Here is a 19,766-nt window from a genome sequence, read left to right on the forward strand (position 1 = left end):
TAGTACCTTGTTAGGCTTCAGTGTCCTTGTGTAAGATGATGGGAAAGTAGCCCAATACTTTCTCAAATACCAGAGCCATTCATGTTCCATGACTGCAAAGGCACACCCATGGTTTGTTTTTCCCCATGCCTATTTATTGAGACCCCCAAGAAATCTATTAAAAAAAATGCTCAAAGGCTTTTACTCTACTTCCATTAATTCTAAAGTTCTACTTGAATTCTACTGTGCCAGAACTCTACTTATGGTGAGCAGGGACCACTTTCAACCAGGTTATCAGGCAGTGTATAGGATTTTTTATGGTCCAAAAATCTAATTTTGGAGTTGATACTAATGATATGTACTCTTGAATGGGCACTTTGGTCATTACATTTAAGTTTCCCCTTTAGCAACTGTATTTATTTCATAAAAAACAAATGAAATCACACTGGCCAGCAACATGATTACATTAAGTTGTAATTAAGCTGCCATTCCCAAAATATTCTTTGCTTGGATAGCAGGGATTGCCATGTTCACAAAGCCTGTTTTTAAACAAAGGTCCTCTATGGAAGGCTCATGTCCATTGGTATTTTAACAGACCTATGTATTAATTTGGGTATCCCTACATTTTCAAGGTGTCACCCTAAAATTCCTTCACCTTCCCCTCAGGAGTCTATAATTGGGAAGTAAGTGATAAATATTAGTTCCCAGTGAGGAAGCTTGCAATTTGCCCCGGTCATTTTAGAAATGTAAGGGCATTCCTTTGTGCACCCAAGTTGTTACTCCTCATCTTGGGGAATGATGGCCTGGTTCAATCCACCTTTAGGAATAAAATGATTGGTGTCATTTAGCATTGGGTCAGGGATGGAAGAACCTCACTGAAACTTAGACAGCTTTAATAACAGCCCTTGAATTACTTTTACGAGGAAAAAAAAAGCAATTTTATAGTTTTATCATTTTTCAGTCGTTTTTGCCTTAAGGGAATAAGCTTCAAAGGGCATGTAGACCTGGAACTAAGCCACAGTGATGCAGTATTAAGGAATGATGAGCAGAAACAATTCAGAGGCACTATTTTCTTGCTTATGAGCATTTATTTTTCAGCTCTAATATTGAATTTTTTCATATATATTCACCTCACATCTCCAATAAAGCTCCTAAAGAGCAGCATCTGTATCTTATTTTTATCATGAATTAGCACCTGGTACACAGTAGATGCTCATCAAATATATATATATATATATTTTAAGATTTTATTTATTCTTTAGACAAGGGAAGGGAGGGAGGGATAGAAACATCAATGTGTGGTTGCCTGTCACATGCCCCTCCACTGGGGACCTGGCCTACAACCCAGGCATGTGCCCAGACTGGGAATTGAACTGACAACCTTTTGGTTCGCAGGCTGGCACTCAACCACTGAGCCACACCAGCAAGAGTACTCATCAAATATTTTCACTATCTCTTTTTAAATAATTTCTCACTGGTCAAATGCTTCCTTAAATGTGAGTTCAAAAGTTTCCAGGAAAACAGCCCCAGCAATACCATTTCAAATGGGAGGTCTCTTCCAATTCTTTCGATTATATGAACATATAACTGGTGCTCACTAGACTTTAACACATGCTAACTTTCCTTTCTCACAGACTCAGAAAGCTCCAAAGGAAGAATACATATCTAAAATAAATGTTTATTCCATTATATTAATTTTTTACACATAGCATCTTATCTGTGGCAACTTATATTGGTTTTTCCATTCATAGGAGTGACATCAAGTTTTCTTTTTAAATGTTTTAGAGAAAATACTTCAATTTATAGAGGAAACCCTGAAGTAATGCAGAGATGGAACACATGAGATAAATTCTGAAGGTGATTCACCAAGGATTAAAGATTGGAAAACAACTCCCTAGTCAGTGTCTTATTCTTGAGGGGCCACTAGGTGTGTTGCCAGTGAAGTTGTGTCAGATTCAACAGGCCTTTGAGAGTTCATTGATGTGATAGAACCAGCATCACGTGTTAACAAGATTCTGCCACATCTTGTGAGGATCGCACACCATTCAGTGACAACAAAAGCAGGAATCAAAAACTGATGCCAAAACAAAATCTTGAAAGTTAAAAACAAACAAAAAAACCCATCAAAAAGCAAGGTGTATCCTAGGAATGAGCTGCTCCCAGACATCATCATCATCATCATCATCGGCATTCAACTAATGGCTGTATTTAACAAGCAAAGCTTTATCAAAATCTAATTACCCAAATTTTATTATTTCAACTGTAGAGAGAGCACAGCTGCTTGGGGGAATGTACAATACTTCTGCAGCCTTCAAACTGAGGCAGAAAGCTACACAACTCTGTAAGACAAGCCTGTGAGGTACATTTTTCTGAAGGAAATGGCTGGGTCTCTTCACCAAAACAAGTTTTCAGCATATTCCAGTACACACACCCTAGTACTGCGTATAAACCAAAGGAGAAAGAGCAATGCATCATATAAACATCCCTTGAAACAGGGAGAGAGTATCACTCTGTGGAAATAACATCTTTGGACTCTGCATCAGTTTGTTCCACTTCAGCTTTTGTAGCAGCTGGGGTAGGAACAGTGACTGTTATGGTGCTTTCTGCCTCTGTTTCATCTTCAACCTCAGCAGCCTGGGCAGCTTCACCACTGGCCTCTGCTTCAGCATTCTCCTTCTCAGATGCCATTTCACAGCGTGTGTCTGCTTCCAGTGGCTGTTTACTAGTGGCTTCTGCCATGTCCACGAGGCCTTTTACTTTGGCCAGCATTTCAGTATTTTTTGGAAGGGGCTCTCCTTCTCCTTCTACTGCGCTCACTGCTGCTGTAATCACCTCCGCTAACACTTCTGCAGCCACCTCCTCAGGTGTCTCTTCCTTATCCTCACCTCCTAAATTGTCATCTCCTTCAATTTCTGGATCGACAGCTTCATTGGTGAAAGGGTCTTCACCCTGGCCAAGAAGAAACACAGGTCAGTGCAATCTAAAGAACTGTCCAAATGAGAGATGGAAGGAGGCCCAGGTTGCTGGGGGCTTGTGTTTTCACAATAGCAGAATCAACAAGAAAAATACTTTAAAGTATACCAGGTAAATTAATCCTAAAGGTTCTCAGAGCCTATAAATTCAGAAACGACATCTTTGAAAATCTTTACCACAACTATTTTTTGTATTTTTTGTTCAAGCATGTAACCATGAGAAAAAGTTCAAAAAGACCTAGTATCTAAACCAAAAAGAAAAATTCCTAACAGGAAGTTAACTACTGTTAAGAACGTTTTTTTTAATCCTCACCCCACATTTTTTCATTGCTTCTAGAGAGAAAGGAAGGAAGAGAAACACTGATGTGAGAGAGAAATATAGATTGGATGCCTCCCATATGTGCCTGAACTAGGGGTCAAATCTGCAACTTAGGTATGTGCCCTGTCCCAGGAATCAAATCCTCAACATTTTGGTTAAGGACAATGTTCCAATCAATCGAGTCACACTAGCCAGTGCAAGACTATTTTAAATTTTAGTTTAATTTAGGCTCAAAACCCTGGCATGAGGATTGTCCCCATTTTACAGATAAGGAAATGAGACTTAAAGATCAGTAACTTGCCAGAGGTCACACAGCTATTAAACATCAGTCAGGAGTCAAATCCAAGTCTGACTCTCTCAGAAGCCAAATTTCTCACAAGCATATTGTCTCCAGTTTAGAAAAAAGAAACTAAATTATTATGACTACCAGAATAGGAAATGTATTTTTAAAATATGGTGATTAGAAGCTTAAGCCTGCATCTGACTCCAGAGACTAAATCTGTTTAGGCCATTGGTAAAACACTGACAGTCATGGTTATTAAATTGGTTACAGTAAGTCCTCACTTAGTGTCATCAACAGGTTCTTGGAACTGCAGATAAACAGTATACAACTAAACTAATTTTAACATAGGCTAACTGATAGAAGTAAGAGTTAAGTACCTGTGGTATCTCATCAGCATTATAATGAAATGACATTGAACAGACATTATTTGAGGACTTGCTGTATTTAGATTCTGTGCCTTTAATGGACAGAATGAACGGTCAAACACTGAAGCATTTAATAAATGAGAGGAAGGCAAACAGGTCCCACCTAACCAGGCTATGCTGCAGCTTAGCTACCAGCCTCAAATGTTGAAGTCATGGTGCTAAGCGTTTAGCAAAATGGGCTTCCCAAGGAAAAACTAGGGGCTCCTCCAACTTCTCTCCCAGGAATCCTCCTCCTCTTTGGGACTTATGCTGCTCCTGTCACTATGGCTCAGTGATTGTGGCACCTCTGGCTCTTCCCTTTGCCATGAATCTCCATTTCAGTGTCAGTTGGATTTGCCAGCAAAACCTGTTTTCAGCTTCTTTCTGGGGCAATTACCTACCTTAGATACGTTTTTTGTCTTTGTTATTTTTTTTAAGCATCTCACCATCATTTGCTCAGTATTTTATGGATAGATAGTCAAAGTTTCTCATGGTCAGAGTCAGTATTATTGTACAGATTAATCAAGCAGAACCACATCCCAGAGTTCCCAGGCAAACACCGTGTCTCAGGAAATCCACAGTGGTGGAAATCCCAAGCCTGATATATTCCAACATCCCTCAATTCTTCAAAAACCTCAGAAATGCTAAATACTGCATCCAAGATACAATTCCATACTCAAAGTCCATTTCAAAAGCTTTTCCCGTTCATTGGACTCCTAACCTTGAGGTATTTTTCCAGCATCTTCACTATATGTCTGTTGTTCAAAACACTCTTAGCCACATGGAGACTTGTTTTCTTGAACTGTTCAGCAGCCAGCTGCAAGGGGAACCAAATATAGACTTTAAAAAATGGCACATATAAAGGAGCAGGAGAACACACCAGCCAGGCTAAAGAAAGTTGTCCTGAGATCAGCCATAAGCAGAGATGACCAAACTTTCTTCACTGAGACAAATCCCAAAGTGCCAGACTCCAAGAGTGAGAGAAAGAAAGAACTAGAGACATCAGAATTAACACTGTGAAACTGTACAAGTCTGATAATCTTAAAAGATAAAAGCACAGACACACTTTTGATGTACAGGTATGATGTGCGTAAGCAAGGATGAAATAAGCATTTACAGATTAGCAGCTTTGTGAACTTTGTAGGGAAAGGAGTGAATTTTTTCAGTTTTGAGTTATATTAACTTAATTGTAAGTTTATTACCAGAAGTATGCATGTTCCAAAACAGACCTAGTCACACATATAGTAATCCTTTGTTTACATAGTGCTTTTGGCTGCACTTTAATAAAACTGGGAGATGGGCAAGCAGGTATCAATTGCTCTATTTCATAGGTGGATAAATTAAGCACAGAGATGTTAAATCAAGGGTCAGTAAGCTATAGCCAGTGGCCCAAGTGCCACCACATTAACTCCTTCACTTAGCATCTGTGACTGTTTTTGCCCACCAATGGCAGACTTGTTGGACAAAGACCCTATGGCTTGCAAAGCTAAAAATATTTACAGTTTGACTCTTTACAGAAAAATTTGCTGACCCCGGACAAAACTTTTAGTCTCAGGCCCCACTAGTTAGTAAGGACCAAACGGGTTCCCAGGACTCTGCTCTGAGTGGCCCTTGGCCTTAGTTTAAAGAAAATCCAGTTTTTCAGCAACCAGGGAATTGATTTATGTGGTTTACAGGGAACATTCTCAAGCCAGGGCAATTTCAGCTACACATTAATCATTTCTAAGCAACATATTTTCTCTTATTTTTAACAGAAATTGGGATGCATCATACAAATAACTGATGAAGTGAGACTTGATGGAATATGGCGAGAGCCCCTGAAGATATTAGTGTTCCCTATAAGACACAGAAGGTTCTGAAACCCGACTAGCAGCCCGAGAAGGCTTGCCTGGCAGCCAGCATCCATCCAGATGGGACTCACCCGGCGGTTGTGATTGTGATCCACAGAGTGCAGGTGCCGCTGCAGGAGCTGGTGCTGTGCAGGAATCAGCATGTCGCAAGCCAGGCAATGAGCAGCCTCAATCTTCTTGAAGAAGTGTTCCTGGCCAATCCCTGTTGATGAAATCCAAGTCATGTGGGATCTGGGACAGCATGCATATGATGCTTTCCTCCCAGCCCCCAACAAGGTCCACCTTTTCTCCCTGCAGCCCTCTCCAGGGATTCAGTTAGGACAGAATCTGAGACAGGCGTCATCTGCCTTCCAGCAGGAGTATAGGGTTGGAACAACAAGCCTCTGCACTGGGTCATTTATTACTTCCAACTTTTCTCATTCTTTGATTCAAAGAGGAAATAACTGCAGAGTACTTTGCATTACTCTGGTAAGTTGCTTATAGAGCTGAGATCTACTCAAGTACCTCGTTCCCCTACTAAGTGTCTCTCCCACAGGTCTTCAATCACATCCTCAGCAGCCCTTTGTTAACTTTACACCAAGTCATGTGCCTTGGTGCCGCATGGAACAGCATACCTCCCATGATCACAACTCACCTTTGAAAGGATCCGGTTTTGGTTTCATGCTTTCCTTCTCCATCAGTTCCTGACGCCGTTTCTCAATCTTCTTATTCCTATTTACAATGTATTCCTAGAGGGGTTGGGAGATGGCACCAAATGAAATCAGGAGAGGGTAGCATGTGTGGGTATATCTCGAATGCACCAGAGGCGGCTCACCGCTGGTAGCTGCTAAGCCCCTATCAGATGACAGTCTTGTCTCAGTTGTTCCAAGGGTGGGAAGATGGCTACCACAGCAGCTCTGTGGGTAGAACTAAAGGGAACTACAATGGCTGGAGTTCTCAGCTGTCCCTCTGACTTGGAGATTGGAATAGCTGTTATTCTGGAAAAAGAAAACTTGACCAACCAAGTTAAGACCTCCTATTTCCCTTCCCTTTCCTTTCCCTTTGAAGAATCTGACACCTATAGGGTCATTGGGAACCGCTGATGCAGAACAAGTGTGCCTCACCTGAAGGAACTCCACAGTCTTGTCGGGTAGTTTGGTACTTATAAATTGCAGTGTCTCTTTGTGAAATTTGCTTTGCAGATGCTTCTGGATTTCTTCATCTTCAAAGCTACGAAACTTGCACACTGAACAGGCAAACTGAATCCTGGAAAAGGAAGACAAAAACAAGAGTAGTGATTCAGGGATAACCAGTTCATCTTTGGTTAGAACTGAAATGGAAACGAGAAAGCAATTTCTGAACCAAGACTTCTGACTTCTCACTGGGTGTCAAAACCACCAGTTACCACCTTGTTTCTTCATCCTAAGAATGGGAGTAAAACCTCAAAAGCCTTCAGGAAAATGACTCACATAACAATTTACTACCATAACAGTCTTTTTGGCACAAAGGTCCTTAAGAGAACACCCAAAGGTGGAGACTATTCAGAACTGTGGACTCCCTAAGCCTCTAGACCACTGCTCTGGGGGCACAGTACGTAACACCACAGCTTCTCAGATGTGTTTCTTTTTACAGTCATAGGGATGATATAAGGCCACCCAATTTTACGTGGTGGGAAAATTCCAAAGACTTTGCACAATTAAAAATTCACATAATCTAAGATCAATTCTCCCACAGGACTCAATGTAAAGGCATGTTATGTCAAATTCATGGATAAAAACTGAGGTTTTTTATCATGTGCTTCCAAAGTCTCACAAATGCAATTATGCTGTAAGGTGAGGGGAGAGAGGCCTGCAGACCTCCACACCCCCACCACAGTGGAGTGCTGCTTCCCTTGGATGTGCCCAGGATTTTTGCGCATTTTCCGGGGTAAGAGCACAAGCCCTGTGCTACTCAGGACTCCTCCTTGGCCAACTCAAGAGTTCTGCCAGCCTCCAACACCTGGCTTTAGATCTCTATATAAACACCACAAGCTTTTGTAGGTAACCCTGACAGAGGAGTGAAGAGGAAAAAATCATCCCGGCCTTATGTGTAGAACTGTCAGAAAGAAATATGCTTCCCAGGTGCATCTTAATCTCCCCTATGAGAATTGCTCCAAGAATTGATAATTGCTCTGAGAATCCTCAGTCACTAAGGTGGAATGTAAAGATTCTTTTTAAAAAATGTCATCTCAGTTTTCATGTAGCATGAAAATAGATAAAAACTAGCCATCACTTACTCATCTGTTTAACAAGGGTTTTGATGAACTTTTAAAAAGTTTTATTTTTAGACAGAGTGGAAGGGAGGGAGAAAGAGAAGGAGAGAAATATCGATACATGGTTGCCTCTCATGTGCTCCCTACTGGGGACCAGGCCTGCAAGTCAGACATGTGCCCTAACTGGGAATCAAACCAGTGACCGTTTGCCTCACAGGCCAGTGCTCAATCCACTGAGCCACAACCAGTCAGGGCTGATGAATTTTTTAAACAACTGAGAGCTCCTACTTTTTGGTTCCTAGATTCCCTGCCTGTGTTAGCTCTTTTGAGAACCTGTGCAGAGAAGAAGCCTTGTGTGCTTAAAGCCTTGGCAAGCAAGTGCTCCCATGGCCAGCAGTGGTTTACATTTTTAGTCAGCAGCTACTTCATTACTGAGCAGGGAGAGCAGTGCATGGTGTGACCATACACCAACACCCTTTTGGCTTTTCACTTTTGTGCTTCTTTTTTCTGTTCAAAGACAATCTTGAAGGTAACATCTATGCACATGTAACTGCTAAATCAAACGCCAAAGGCGGTCTGGATTTAGACAAAGCAACAGAGCACTTTCTTAGCAGCTCTGCTGAGTGAAGATCATTTGACTGGGATGACAGACACAAGCCAGGAGACAAGGTAATTCCCTACAAGTATGGACAAGGGCAACAGAGGCCCCTGCCGGGGACATGAGGGCCACAGGACCCCCTGGCAAGGATATGATTCCATACATGTTTCCCAAGTTTTGTCTCCCACCACTTTGACTAGGATTTCCTCACCAGACAGGTCCCCCACCCCACCCGACGGAGTGAAGACAGATAAGCTCAGCCTTGACAGTGCCCAGGTTCCGCTGACCTGCCACTCACCTGTCAGCTGCTCGGTCTCGCATCCTGTCTCTTCTCCTTTGCTTTTCTCTTCTCTTCTTCACTTCATCATCCTCATCATCCTTCTCTCCTACAACAGAAAAATCCCTTCAAGACCCTTTGTTGAGCCCACAGAGGAACTGAGCACCAGGGCCTTGATGGGCTGCAGCGTGACCACTGCACCCCATGCCCTGCTGCTGCCTGCACACACAGCAGGGTCAGGACACCCTTAAGCACCAAAGGCTCCCAACAATGATGGGCTCTGATGAGAACCCTTGGGAGTTCCCAGGGTAGACACTTCACTTCTCTCATAGCCTGATAAGGCTGGAATGGGCCAGGGACATGGCCCACCTGTCCCATTCACACTGCAGCCCATCTGCTCTCTGACCTTCTCTACACTGCTTTTCCAATTCAGTGCCCTACAAGTGGGTCTTCTCCCAAAATCAGTTAAGAGGGAAACAATTCTAGGTAAAGAGGCAGCAGCTGGAAGGCCTCAGAAAATAAAGAAAGCTGTTCTACCTCCCTCCGTCCCACCTCTAGGTGGACAATGAAAACCGTCCCTTAAGCCTCCTCCGAACTAGGGCCTCAGCAGGTCTGTCAGTCCTTGCTGGCCCAAACTCTACCTTCCACTCACAAAAGCTGTTACTCTAGGGCTTTCTCATGGCTATATGGAAAGCAATCCTAGAAATAAAAGTGGGAAGAGACCTATCGGTCCTCCATCCATCCCCTGGGGCAGTGCAGGAGCTCCTCTGAGAGCTGTGCAGCCCAGCATCCCAGTGTGAGGCGAGGCCAGGCCAGGTTACCGTGGCTCAGGGCCAGGGCTAGACACTGAAAAAAGGTTGGATAAGCATCTGAACTGTAACCCCTACCCCTGATGCCAGTCACGAGACTGTCCCACGAAGATGGCGACCGGCGTGCGCTGCTCAGAAGCCTCTCAAAAGGGCGTGTGGGATTTTTGGCAAGAGGTCACTGCCTGAAACTATTACTGCTGTTTAATAGCAAAGTCATCCCAGGTAGGTAGCAGGACCTGTGCGCAATAAACATGTCACCTTTGCTTTAGCATTTTCCCCGCTGCACGAGCTGCTCAATGCTGTATGGTCCCATGCTACAAACACAATTGCTTCAATAAACAGGGTGAGAGGACCTCAGAGGGTTGAACACATAAGGGAAGGAACATCTAAGCCAGGGTCCTTCAAAATTTATGGGAGCAGAGCCAGCCTGTGATTCATGGGGGAAACAGCTATGGACAGACCCATGGAAACAGCAAAATGGCTTTCTGGTAAGCTCAAGGCCACCATGTCTCAGGCTGCTTCTCCACGCTCCCCCAATAGGTTTAACCTGGCTTTGGTCTTGCCACTGACTTTGGACTCTTAGGTCTCTGCCACTGTAAATGATGAGACCTGCTGAGCAATGACTGCCTCTGGAGTATCTGGACCTGGGTGTATCTGACAGCCTCCCCACTGCCCTGAACTGCCAATCCAGGCAGGTGCCCAAACTCTGTCCCATGCAGCAAGTGCACTGCAACTGCCAGCACTCCTACCATAGAGGCTGAGAGCATGGCTCTGGGCTGGTAACCAAGGAAAAATGTGGAAACAATGAAGCCCAGAAGAATACAGTACTAGGACCTGCATTGGCCAAGGGGAACTGAGAAGACAGGCTGTAGGGCACCTTTTCTTTTCCTCTTTTCCATTTCTGAGACTCCTTTCACTACCACTGTGAGCTGCTTCAGACACCTGCAAATGAGTCTCTTCCCTGCCCTCTCCATAGCCTGCATTGAATGAGACCAACAGACCCATTTGCAGCAAGTCTACTCCATACTATGGAGTAAAGCCTTGGGGTGAGTGCCATAGCCAAGGCCCACCCAGCAATCACAGCCCCTTTTCTGCCCTGAACTGTCAGCAAGTACTTCCATTCAGGCCCCATCCAGGCTTGCTTCTCAGGAGCCCAGTTTAGCTCGGAGTTGGGCAGTGAATATAGGACAGCCACGCAGACACAAGAAAGCTCAAAGGAACGATAGGTGATGCCTACCTCTCTGCCTCCCGGAGTCGAAGAATTCATCCTCCTGAAAAAGGACACATGAAGTTGGGGAGTGAGGTGTAATTTTCACAACTCTCCACACCAGCCCAGTTCTCTGACACCACTTGGTGGAAACTGTGCCACCAGGAACCTAGTCACAATGTGTTAGAACAAGACCCAGGGCTATGGGATAGAGCCTCAGTGTGTCCTGTCATTGCTGGGTGCTCTGAGATTCTGTGATCATAACTAGCTTGCTTTTCTATTAAAGATACTGACCTTCTTTCAGCTCTCTCTAAAGCTAAAGAATGGCCTCTGACAATGTACACCTGCATAGCTCTGCACACTGGAATACCAGGAGGTCATTCATAAACTGTATGTCAAGAAACCTCAATCTGTAGGATGCTACTTCAGGCACTCTTTACTGAAAATGGGCTTTACCAAGTTTCCTAGCTATGTGTTTGTATTTACCAAAGGCTATTAAAAAAAAAGCAGGTGTAGATAAAAATGATCATCTAGCTCTGGCCAGGTGCCTCAGTAGGCTGGAGCATTGTCCCATACAACAAAAGGCTGTGGGTCTGATTCCCTATCAGGGCATGTATCTAGTAGGCTGCCGTCCAATCTTTGTATCAGAGGCAACTGATTGATGTTTTCTTTTTATATTACATCAGTGTTTCCTCTCCCCCTCCCCCCATTCCTCCCTCTCTAAAAAATCAACAAAAATATATTCTCAGGTAAGGATTAAAAAAAAAAAAAGGAATGGGCTCTTTGCCCTTCAGTTAGAAAATATATATTTTTTAAATCTTCACCCAAAGACTTTTTTACTGATTTCAGAGAGAGGAAGGAGAGAGAAGACACTGATGTGAGAAAGAAACATTGACTGGTTGCCACCTATATGCGCCCCAACTAGAGACTAAATCTGCTAACTTTTGGTATATGGGACAATGCGACAACCAACTGAGCCATCCAGCCAGGGCAAGGAAGCCCATTCCTTGAACCAAAGATTAAATTACCAATCAGCTGGTACAGAGATTCCTAGACTCAAGACAGAAGCAAGATACATAAGGGGCAAGCAAGGCCCTCAGAAAAGCTGAAATTTCACTGTACCCTACCCCTCCCACCTAACCCTAACCAACTTGACCATTAGAAGCACCTGGACAAAGCCTTTAACACACCCCAGACCGACCCAGACTTGGATCAGAATTTGCAGGAGGTGGTAAAGGCTGGCTCCCCGGGTCCTCAGGTGTGGTTCTGGCCACGAGCCGGCTTTAAACACGTGCTGGTTAGAAAGACTACCATGACTGGTTGGAAGGACTGAATGACATGGATGCAGCTCAGCACCAGCATGAAGCTGGCAGTCTGCAGTACATGTTCGGAAGCCTCAGCCTGCAGAGCCACTGCACTAACCACATGTGCAGCTAGATGCTTCACTACAAGGACACGGGAGGGGACTAAGAATTTTTTCCAGAAAAGAAGGATTGTTGCAAGTGGAATATTCTTAGAAACCCAGCTGCAAGTCAGGGTATTAAAGCCACTCACAAGGTGGAGGTGAATCTACCACAGTGGCAGTTCCTGCCTCTGAGAGAAAAAAGCTAAAATAAAATAAGGAAGAAATCTTGCACTGGAGACAAATGAGGCTGACGAGTGAAGGTGGACTTACACCCCTGAATTCTTCATCTCCTGACCGGAAGTCACCAACTCCATCATCTACCAGACACAAAAGGAATAGGGAAAGTCAGCCCCTCAGCAGTTGGCCCACTCAATTTTCACCCTCCCAAGCTCACTGTCCAGTGACCAAGCTCATCTTTACTATGGTGGGGGCTACAGGAGCTTGGATGACACACAGCACCCTTGAGTTCCTGTGCATTCACTGTACGAACAGGCGGGCAGAGAACTAAGCATGAGACTGTTTCCTCTTACACCAACTGAAAATTCACTGTATCCCCCACCCCCAGGGCATACCATTTTCGGAAAAATCTCCTTCGCTGTCAGCCCGGGCCTGTTTGGCATCTGGTTCATTGTAGATTTGCAACTGCTTCCGTTTCCTGCTCATGCCGTCTGGGCCACAGCGGTCAAACCCTCTCCACCTGGGCTACAGACACAAGCATATCCTCATGTACGGCTTACCCAGACCATTAAGATACCCCCAAGAAACGAAGAATGAAAAGGTTTTAAGACCAGAGAGTAAGAGTAGACAAGGACTTCTCAGAAAGCAAAAACAACGTAGTTTACCCCCGCCTACAAGTTATGCTGAATGTAAGAAGCCAGACACAAAAGGATGCAATACTGATACTGTATTCATATGAAATGTCTGTAACAGGGAAATCCATAGGAACAGAGAGTATGTTAGTGGTTGCCAGAGATTGGAGGAAAGAACAGGAAATGACTGCTAAAGACAGAAGTTTCATCCTGGGTTGACAGAAACACTCTAAAATTAGATGGCGAAGAAGGTTGCATAATTCTGTACACTTTTACTAAAAGTCCTATTACACATTTGAAAATGAGTGAATCTTACAATCTATTACTTTTACCTCAATAAAGCTGTTTAAAAAAGCAAAGCAAAGCAAGCAGGTTATAACTTTGGAAGGGCTTACCCGATCCTTTATCCGGGTCTGTGACTGGCCACATCTGTAGGGCACAGAGTTGTCATAACCTCCGGTCCCCTGCATGCCCATTACCCCGTAATTGGGAGCCATAGACTGGGAGAAAAGGGAAGGTGGGGGCCTGCTGGGGGAGGGGCCTCCCAGACCCCGCCCACCCACATAGTTCAGCTCAGTCCAGGGAGCAGACAGGGGATCAGAGGAAGATGATGGCATGAAAGGGTCACTGCGCATAAAAGCGCCGGGGTTGCTCCGGTCCTGGAAGCGACCCTGGCTTCGGTTCCGTATGAAGCCGTCAAGTGAGCCCCGCTCACGGGAGGGGTCCCGGCAGTCGCTGTACTGACCACCAAAGCCACCATTGTGGTCAGGCCCCAGGTCAAAGTCATAATTGTAGCTATAGCTGGGGCGGTAGGGATTGTGTTCGGGCAGACAAGGCCTGGAGTCGTAGGAATCAAATGACTGGAAGCGGAAGGAACTGCAAAGAAAGCACAACCGTCACTACACACTCTGGGTGCAACCTCAACACCTCCTGCAAAGCTGACCTTCCTACTCTAAGAACAGCAAAGAAAACCAAACCACCATGCACCCCTCCTAAATGCTCAGAAGCAAAATGGAACGCTGACGAATGAGGGCACAAGCCGTTGGCTCTGCTAAGCTCCTGGTGCAGAAATGAGGGAGTCTGGCACAGTTTAGCCACAGTCATGCCCTAAACCCCACCACTCAGGAAATATATTATAAGCAAGTCCTATTACAATGTCTCTGCCCCAACAAAGGCCCAACTCATCCACCCACACTCAGGAGGCTGCTTGGGAAGAGCCTTTCTAGGAGAGTGGGTGCCCACTCCCTTCTGCACAAAGCATAATATTTGGATCCCCAGAAAAGGGCTAAGGTACATAATTACCTGTCCCGGTCATGCATGCCCTCCCCACAGGCGCTGCTCCCACCCCTGCCTCCTTCCTTGGACATCATGTCTAAACGCTGGTTGATCTTGGCAATGAGTGAGTCGGAATTGTCAGTGCACGGCTCTGCACCATAAGAACCCAAATGCATGGCAGGGCCCCCAGCGGCTAGGCCATCATTGGCCTTGGTGGCCTCCCAGGAGGCTGGGCCGTAGCTGTAGGTTGCTGCTGTGGTGACGCTGGTGTTCTGGGCACCATAATAATTGTAGTTTTCATAACCTGCCAGAGGGAAGAAGAGCCAAGTCAGACCTCAGCAGCCACAAGGCCTGTCCATGGTCGGCACATCTGGGGAGGAACACCTACTGCCATAAGAGAAAAGGGACCAAGTGCTGCTGGTATCACCCACACTGCCTTGTTACAGGAGGGCAGAGGCAAGACCTCAACTCTTAGCAGTGGATTTTCTGTGACAGATCCTAAGACTTGCTTCCCACCCAAATCCAGAGGTGGCTGAGAACACACAAGTGACAGCTAGGGTTGCTGACAGATCTACCATGGAGATGTTGCTCCCAGAACACAACCACAACCTCCTCACCTCCTGCAAGTTCCCCTTGAGGCCTCCTCAGCACCTCAGGCCCAGCCTGCCAAGCCTTCAGGAGAGCTATGAGCACAGCTAGGAGAGGAGATGGGGGTATCCCTGCATCCTAGCTCCTCTGGGTGGCTGATTAAAGGCTCCCTCACCCACCCACTGGCTCCCATAAGGGCCTACCTTGCCAGCTGGCCACACCAGTTCCATATGCACCTTAAAAGAAACAAGAATACACAAGAGCTTTGTTTGCAGAACAAAGGCAAGTGAGACAACCCAACCTCCAGATGTTGAAGGACAGCTGTCACCTCATTCCACTATCCACAGGGCCAGGGCTGCAGGTGTCTATTGCAGCACTGTGGGAGGCAACCCTTGATTGTCTATTAAGGCCAGGAAAGGCTGGGCCCCTGGTGGTAAAACTAATTTCCTCCAGAGCATTCCGCTAATCAGGGATAAGCAGGGATTCCCTCTTGGGCAAGCCTAGTTTCTCCCATCAAAACAACAGGAAGGATGCTGCATCCTTCCCTGGAAGTTTAACCAGTACAGGCCACCACCAAGAGGCTAGCAGGCCAGGTCCCCAGGCAGAGCCCTTTTATAGTGCCAAGCACTCACGAAGATCCAGGGCTCAGGCACCACCAAGAACATGGAGAATGCACCAGTGTGAAATTACGTGCCCAACTCAACTGAGCAAGAGGACAATGTATGTCTGAGTGACATGGAAGGCCTCTTCTTGGGATGGGTGAAGAAGTGACCCTGTCCCCAATGGTGCTAGGGGCAAGTCCCAGGCTCAGAAAACAAAGGAAACCATCGCCCCACCCCCTGGGACAGATGCTGCATAAAGCTGGCAACAAGAGCACATTCTGGTCCCTCAAATGCACTCAGCACCATGACCTGGACTCCAGAGCAGGGTGAGCAAACAGGTTGCAGGCCAATCACCAGTTGTACAGCTACCCACAAGCTAAGAATGGGTTTTATGTTTTTAAATGGTTGAAAAAGAAAATGAAAATGAAAAGAATATTTAATGACATCAAAAACATCATTTATATACTCATCAAAACCCACAGAACTGTATAATACAGAGTAAATGCATATATTTTTTACTCTCACCCAAAGACGTGCTTATTGATTTTCAGAGATAGGGGAAGGGAGGAGACAAAGAGGAAGAGAAATATCGATTAGTTGCCTCTTGCATGTTGTACCCTGACTGGGGACTGAACGTGCAACCCAGACTTATGTCCTGACTGAGAATCAAACCCTGCAACCTTTTGGTTTACGGGACAACACTCCAACCAAGTCACAACGGGCAGGGCCAGAGTAAATATTAATGTAAATTAGGGGTTACAATTAACAATAATGTATCAACACTGGTTTGTTAATAGTAATAAATGTATCCTTCCACCGCAAGATATTAATAATATGGAAAACTGTAGGGTGGAAGATATGGTGAGTATATGAAACTCTATATATTATCTATTCTGTCTTATAAATCAAAACCTCAGAAAATCTATTAATTTAAGAAACCTTTGGTTATATAATCAGCTACTTACTTAGAACAAAATAATAGAAATTGCTGAAAGACTATTTTGTGACACATGAAAAAATTATATGGTGCGTAAATGTCAAATGTTCTTCAGTAAACGTTATTAGAAAACAGCCATGTCTATTTGTCCGTAAACATTATGGGAAAACAGCCATGTCTATTTGTTTATAAATTGTCCATGGTGGCTGCTGCACTACAAAGATCATGTAGCGTGCAGAGGTGAAAAAATTTACTATCTGGCTCTTTACAGAAAGGTTTCCTGGTCCCTGGGCTTCCCCCCACCCCTACCCCATGCTTCTCCAGGCTACAGGCCACTATGCCCCCATGCAGCCCTCGGAACAGCTCTGTCAGTCTGATGCCTTGGGCTGGAGGTCCTGGGAGCCCCTGCCTCCCTGGAAAGCAGGTCCAACCTACCCTGGGTGTTGGTGGGTCCAGCATTCCATGCCCCATAACCTGTGAAGAGAAGAACTGTGAGTTAGGATCCTGGGTGTCAGACTAGAGAATAGGTGCTTTGGAGGTGCTCTGACGAGCCTAAAAGGGTATCTTCAAAGAAGCTCAGTGATAGCCTTCCAAGAAGACAGGAGAACCACAACACTGCCTCCCTAAAGGTCATCCCACAGTTAGGTGATTACATCATCACACCCCACCTGCCTGAGGTCAAAGCAGAAAAAAGAGGGAAGAGAAATGGGCCTTGGGCCAGCTCTGGTCACTTGCTGAGAGACCTTGGCCTAAGTCTCAACCCATAACTAAGGATAACACAGAAGAGCCACCAGTTAACCCAGCATTTAGGACACTCCCATTCCCCCTCCTTGCCTCACCAACCAAATAGCCATAAGTGAAGAAACTTTGGAATTTGGAGACAATTGTGCCTCTCCAAGCCTCACTTCCGTGTGGCTTTGAACTCTCCAAAGCTCCTATGGGCCTTCAAGTCCCAGGGCTTCATCTGGCCCTAAGGCATCAGACTATGCTCCCTTTTGTGGTGGCTCCCTTGCCCCTCCAGACCCCAATAACAGCATCCATCTGGTCCCTCTTCATCTCTGTGATCCTTGATGTGGTACAGAGCTGGGGACAGGCAGCTATCTATACTGTCAAATGACTTCACCTTAATGAAGCAAGAACACATCTGGTCTCCCTTACCTGAACAACCCAAACCACTAGCTGACCTGCCTACTGTGGGCCAATCAACAACATGTTAGCCAGCATCACAGAATGCTATTCAGAGACAAGGGAGCTAAGGCTTAGGTTCGGGTACTTGATCCAAAGTCACAATGGAAGTTTGTCCTCTGCAAGGTACACTCTCCCCATGCAACACAGCTTCCACATCTGCAGAGAAAGGCAGAGTGGCAGTTCTAACAGCAAATGACCAACTGCAGGGTATTAACTGCTTCACTGTAGGACACTGGTCTAACAAATGGCATATACTACTCACATAACTTCACAGTATCCCTTAAGATATGTTACTATTTTTCCTGTTGTAAAACGCTTGAGAGACCAAGTCACTTGCCCAAAATCATGGAGTTGGGAAATAAGTCAGGGAGCAATTGTCAAGAGTCAGCAAGTCCTAGAAAATAACTCCAGGTGGAAAAGCTACAGAAAGATTCAGGGAAGCTGCAGCATCTACACCGAGTCTGAAAGGTTTTTAGCAGCTACAAAGCGGGGTGCGGTGGTGTGGGGTAACGTCTTCAAGCTAAGGTCCTGCATCAGGCAGGATTGATTACTGGCTGAGAGATCTAGTGGGAAGGCAAGCAAAGAAGGAAGAGACCCAGTCAGGATGCAGAAAAGATCAGGAGAGTCAGGCTGAACCACTCTAAGACCCCGGACACACCTATGCACCTCAGAACCTCTCTGCCTCAGTAATTCCTGCGGCCTGGATCCTATTAACGCTGACTGCCACCTCTCAAGGTAGACGCCTTCTCCAGCTGCTGTTTCCAAGATCAGATCGCCTGCTTCTCCAACGTCATATACTCAGATAGGGATCTGCCCCTAGTCAAGCCAACTGTTCCTAAAGGGCAAATTCGACTCCAAGCACAGAGAGTCAAGGCTTCCCAGGACACTAATTCTCAAGACAAAGAGTAAGTTCCTAGAAGGTCCAACCTGCCGCAGACCCTACAACCCAAGTGGGGAAAGAACACGTCCCCTCTTTACACAACCCTCTAGCACCTCCAGGCCACATTAAGGCATTGCCTGAGAGAAAGCCACCAATCTGCCACCACTTCGAGATACATCAGGTTTCCAGCTTCGCACAATACCCAGCATATGACCCTCAAGATCTCGTCCTAGGCCCACACGAGTCAGGTCCACGGCTGAGCCCCACAGAGGCCTCACCCGGCCCGGCCACGCTGCACCGCGGAGCTGGTGGGAAAGCCTCCAACCCAGTGCCGCCCAGACGCACTCTGGAATGGGAGCCCCTCGCCACGTACGACGCGTAGAGGTCCCCACTGAACTCCGTGGTTCCCGGGACAGGCCCGGCCGCCTGAGGAAAGGACTCAGCGCCCCACGAGCTCCAACAGTGGCTCCGCCCCCCCAGACCGCCATTTTGTGGCGTCTTCCGAAGGAGAAGGAAGGTCCCCGAACGGCACAGTCGGCAAGGAACTTAGCCGCGCTGGGGGTGAGGAGTAGAAACAGCCCAGGCGGCACAAGGCAGCCCTAGAAGCCCGCCGCAGCGTCGGGACGCTGAGTTCTGCCCGCCTCCTCAAGCGCCGCGGTCCAATCCTACGCAGCGCCGCGGGAGCGACGGCGTCGCACTCCAATGAGCGGCGCGCGCGCGCCCTATCCGCCTCTCCACACGACCAGGCTGCGGTAACTGCATTCGGGCGTAGGCCCAGGCCCTGTGGCCCTCTGCGCAGCGGCGTCTGTGGACAAGGCCTGCCCGACCCACACTACACCAGACTGACCACACGAACCTCCTCCGTAGCCCTGCTCCATGTCTCAGGTTCGGCCCTCCGGCAGCCCTTTTCTAAGCTGCCACCAGACGCTCGCGCTCAAAGCACCTCCCGCCGTCAGCTACTGGAAGACCAGACGCATACGTAACTCTGCGTTTAGTACCATTGCCTGGCTTTCACGGTGGGCCCGCCCCCATCGCCCCAGCTGGTTGGTTGGCTTGGCGCTCATAGCATCATGGGAGTTTGGGTAGGGCTGCGGGGCCACACTGTGCGCAGGCTCATAACTCGTCCTTCCCGCCCCTCCCCCCAATCCCACACG

The 19,766-nt window shown here is 46.4% G+C and overlaps 1 protein-coding gene across 2 annotated transcripts; it reads right to left on the reverse strand.

Annotated features, from left to right (window-relative positions):
- Positions 1-1,643: 1,643 nt before the first annotated feature.
- On the reverse strand, positions 1,644-19,601 carry AKAP8 (A-kinase anchoring protein 8). 2 transcript variants are annotated; one of them, XM_045853308.1, is made up of 14 exons: positions 19,469-19,601; positions 16,980-17,018; positions 15,209-15,241; positions 14,445-14,721; positions 13,538-14,018; positions 12,906-13,035; positions 12,604-12,650; positions 10,959-10,992; positions 8,934-9,021; positions 6,911-7,052; positions 6,442-6,535; positions 5,879-6,009; positions 4,679-4,774; positions 1,644-2,928 (listed from the first exon to the last, which is right to left on the reverse strand). In XM_045853308.1, exons 1-14 carry the CDS (start codon positions 19,488-19,490, stop codon positions 2,485-2,487), a joined length of 2,058 nt encoding a protein of 685 aa, XP_045709264.1. In that variant the 5' UTR covers positions 19,491-19,601; the 3' UTR covers positions 1,644-2,484. The 2 variants fall into 2 exon arrangements, with proteins under 2 accessions (XP_045709264.1, XP_045709263.1); XM_045853307.1 differs by lacking the exon at positions 19,469-19,601 and adding an exon at positions 18,986-19,342.
- Between the last annotated feature and the right edge of the window lie 165 nt (positions 19,602-19,766).

Source organism: Phyllostomus hastatus, unplaced genomic scaffold, assembly GCF_019186645.2.
Source record: "Phyllostomus hastatus isolate PE091 unplaced genomic scaffold, TTU_PhHast_1.1 phas_contig_98, whole genome shotgun sequence".
NCBI lineage: Eukaryota > Metazoa > Chordata > Mammalia > Chiroptera > Phyllostomidae > Phyllostomus > Phyllostomus hastatus.

What these genes read in the sequence shown, in the direction of transcription:
- AKAP8 (XM_045853307.1), bottom strand. Translation starts at nt 19,100, where the DNA reads ATGGCGGTCTGGGGGGGCGGAGCCACTGTTGGAGCTCGTGGGGCGCTG. An exon ending in AGTGGGGACCTCTACGCGTC is followed by an intron (nt 17,019 to 18,985) that starts GTACGTGGCGAG and finishes TTCTCTTCACAG; the next exon opens with GTTATGGGGCATGGAATGCT. An exon ending in CGAGACCGAGCAGCTGACAG is followed by an intron (nt 7,053 to 8,933) that starts GTGAGTGGCAGG and finishes TTCCTTTTCCAG; the next exon opens with GATTCAGTTTGCCTGTTCAG.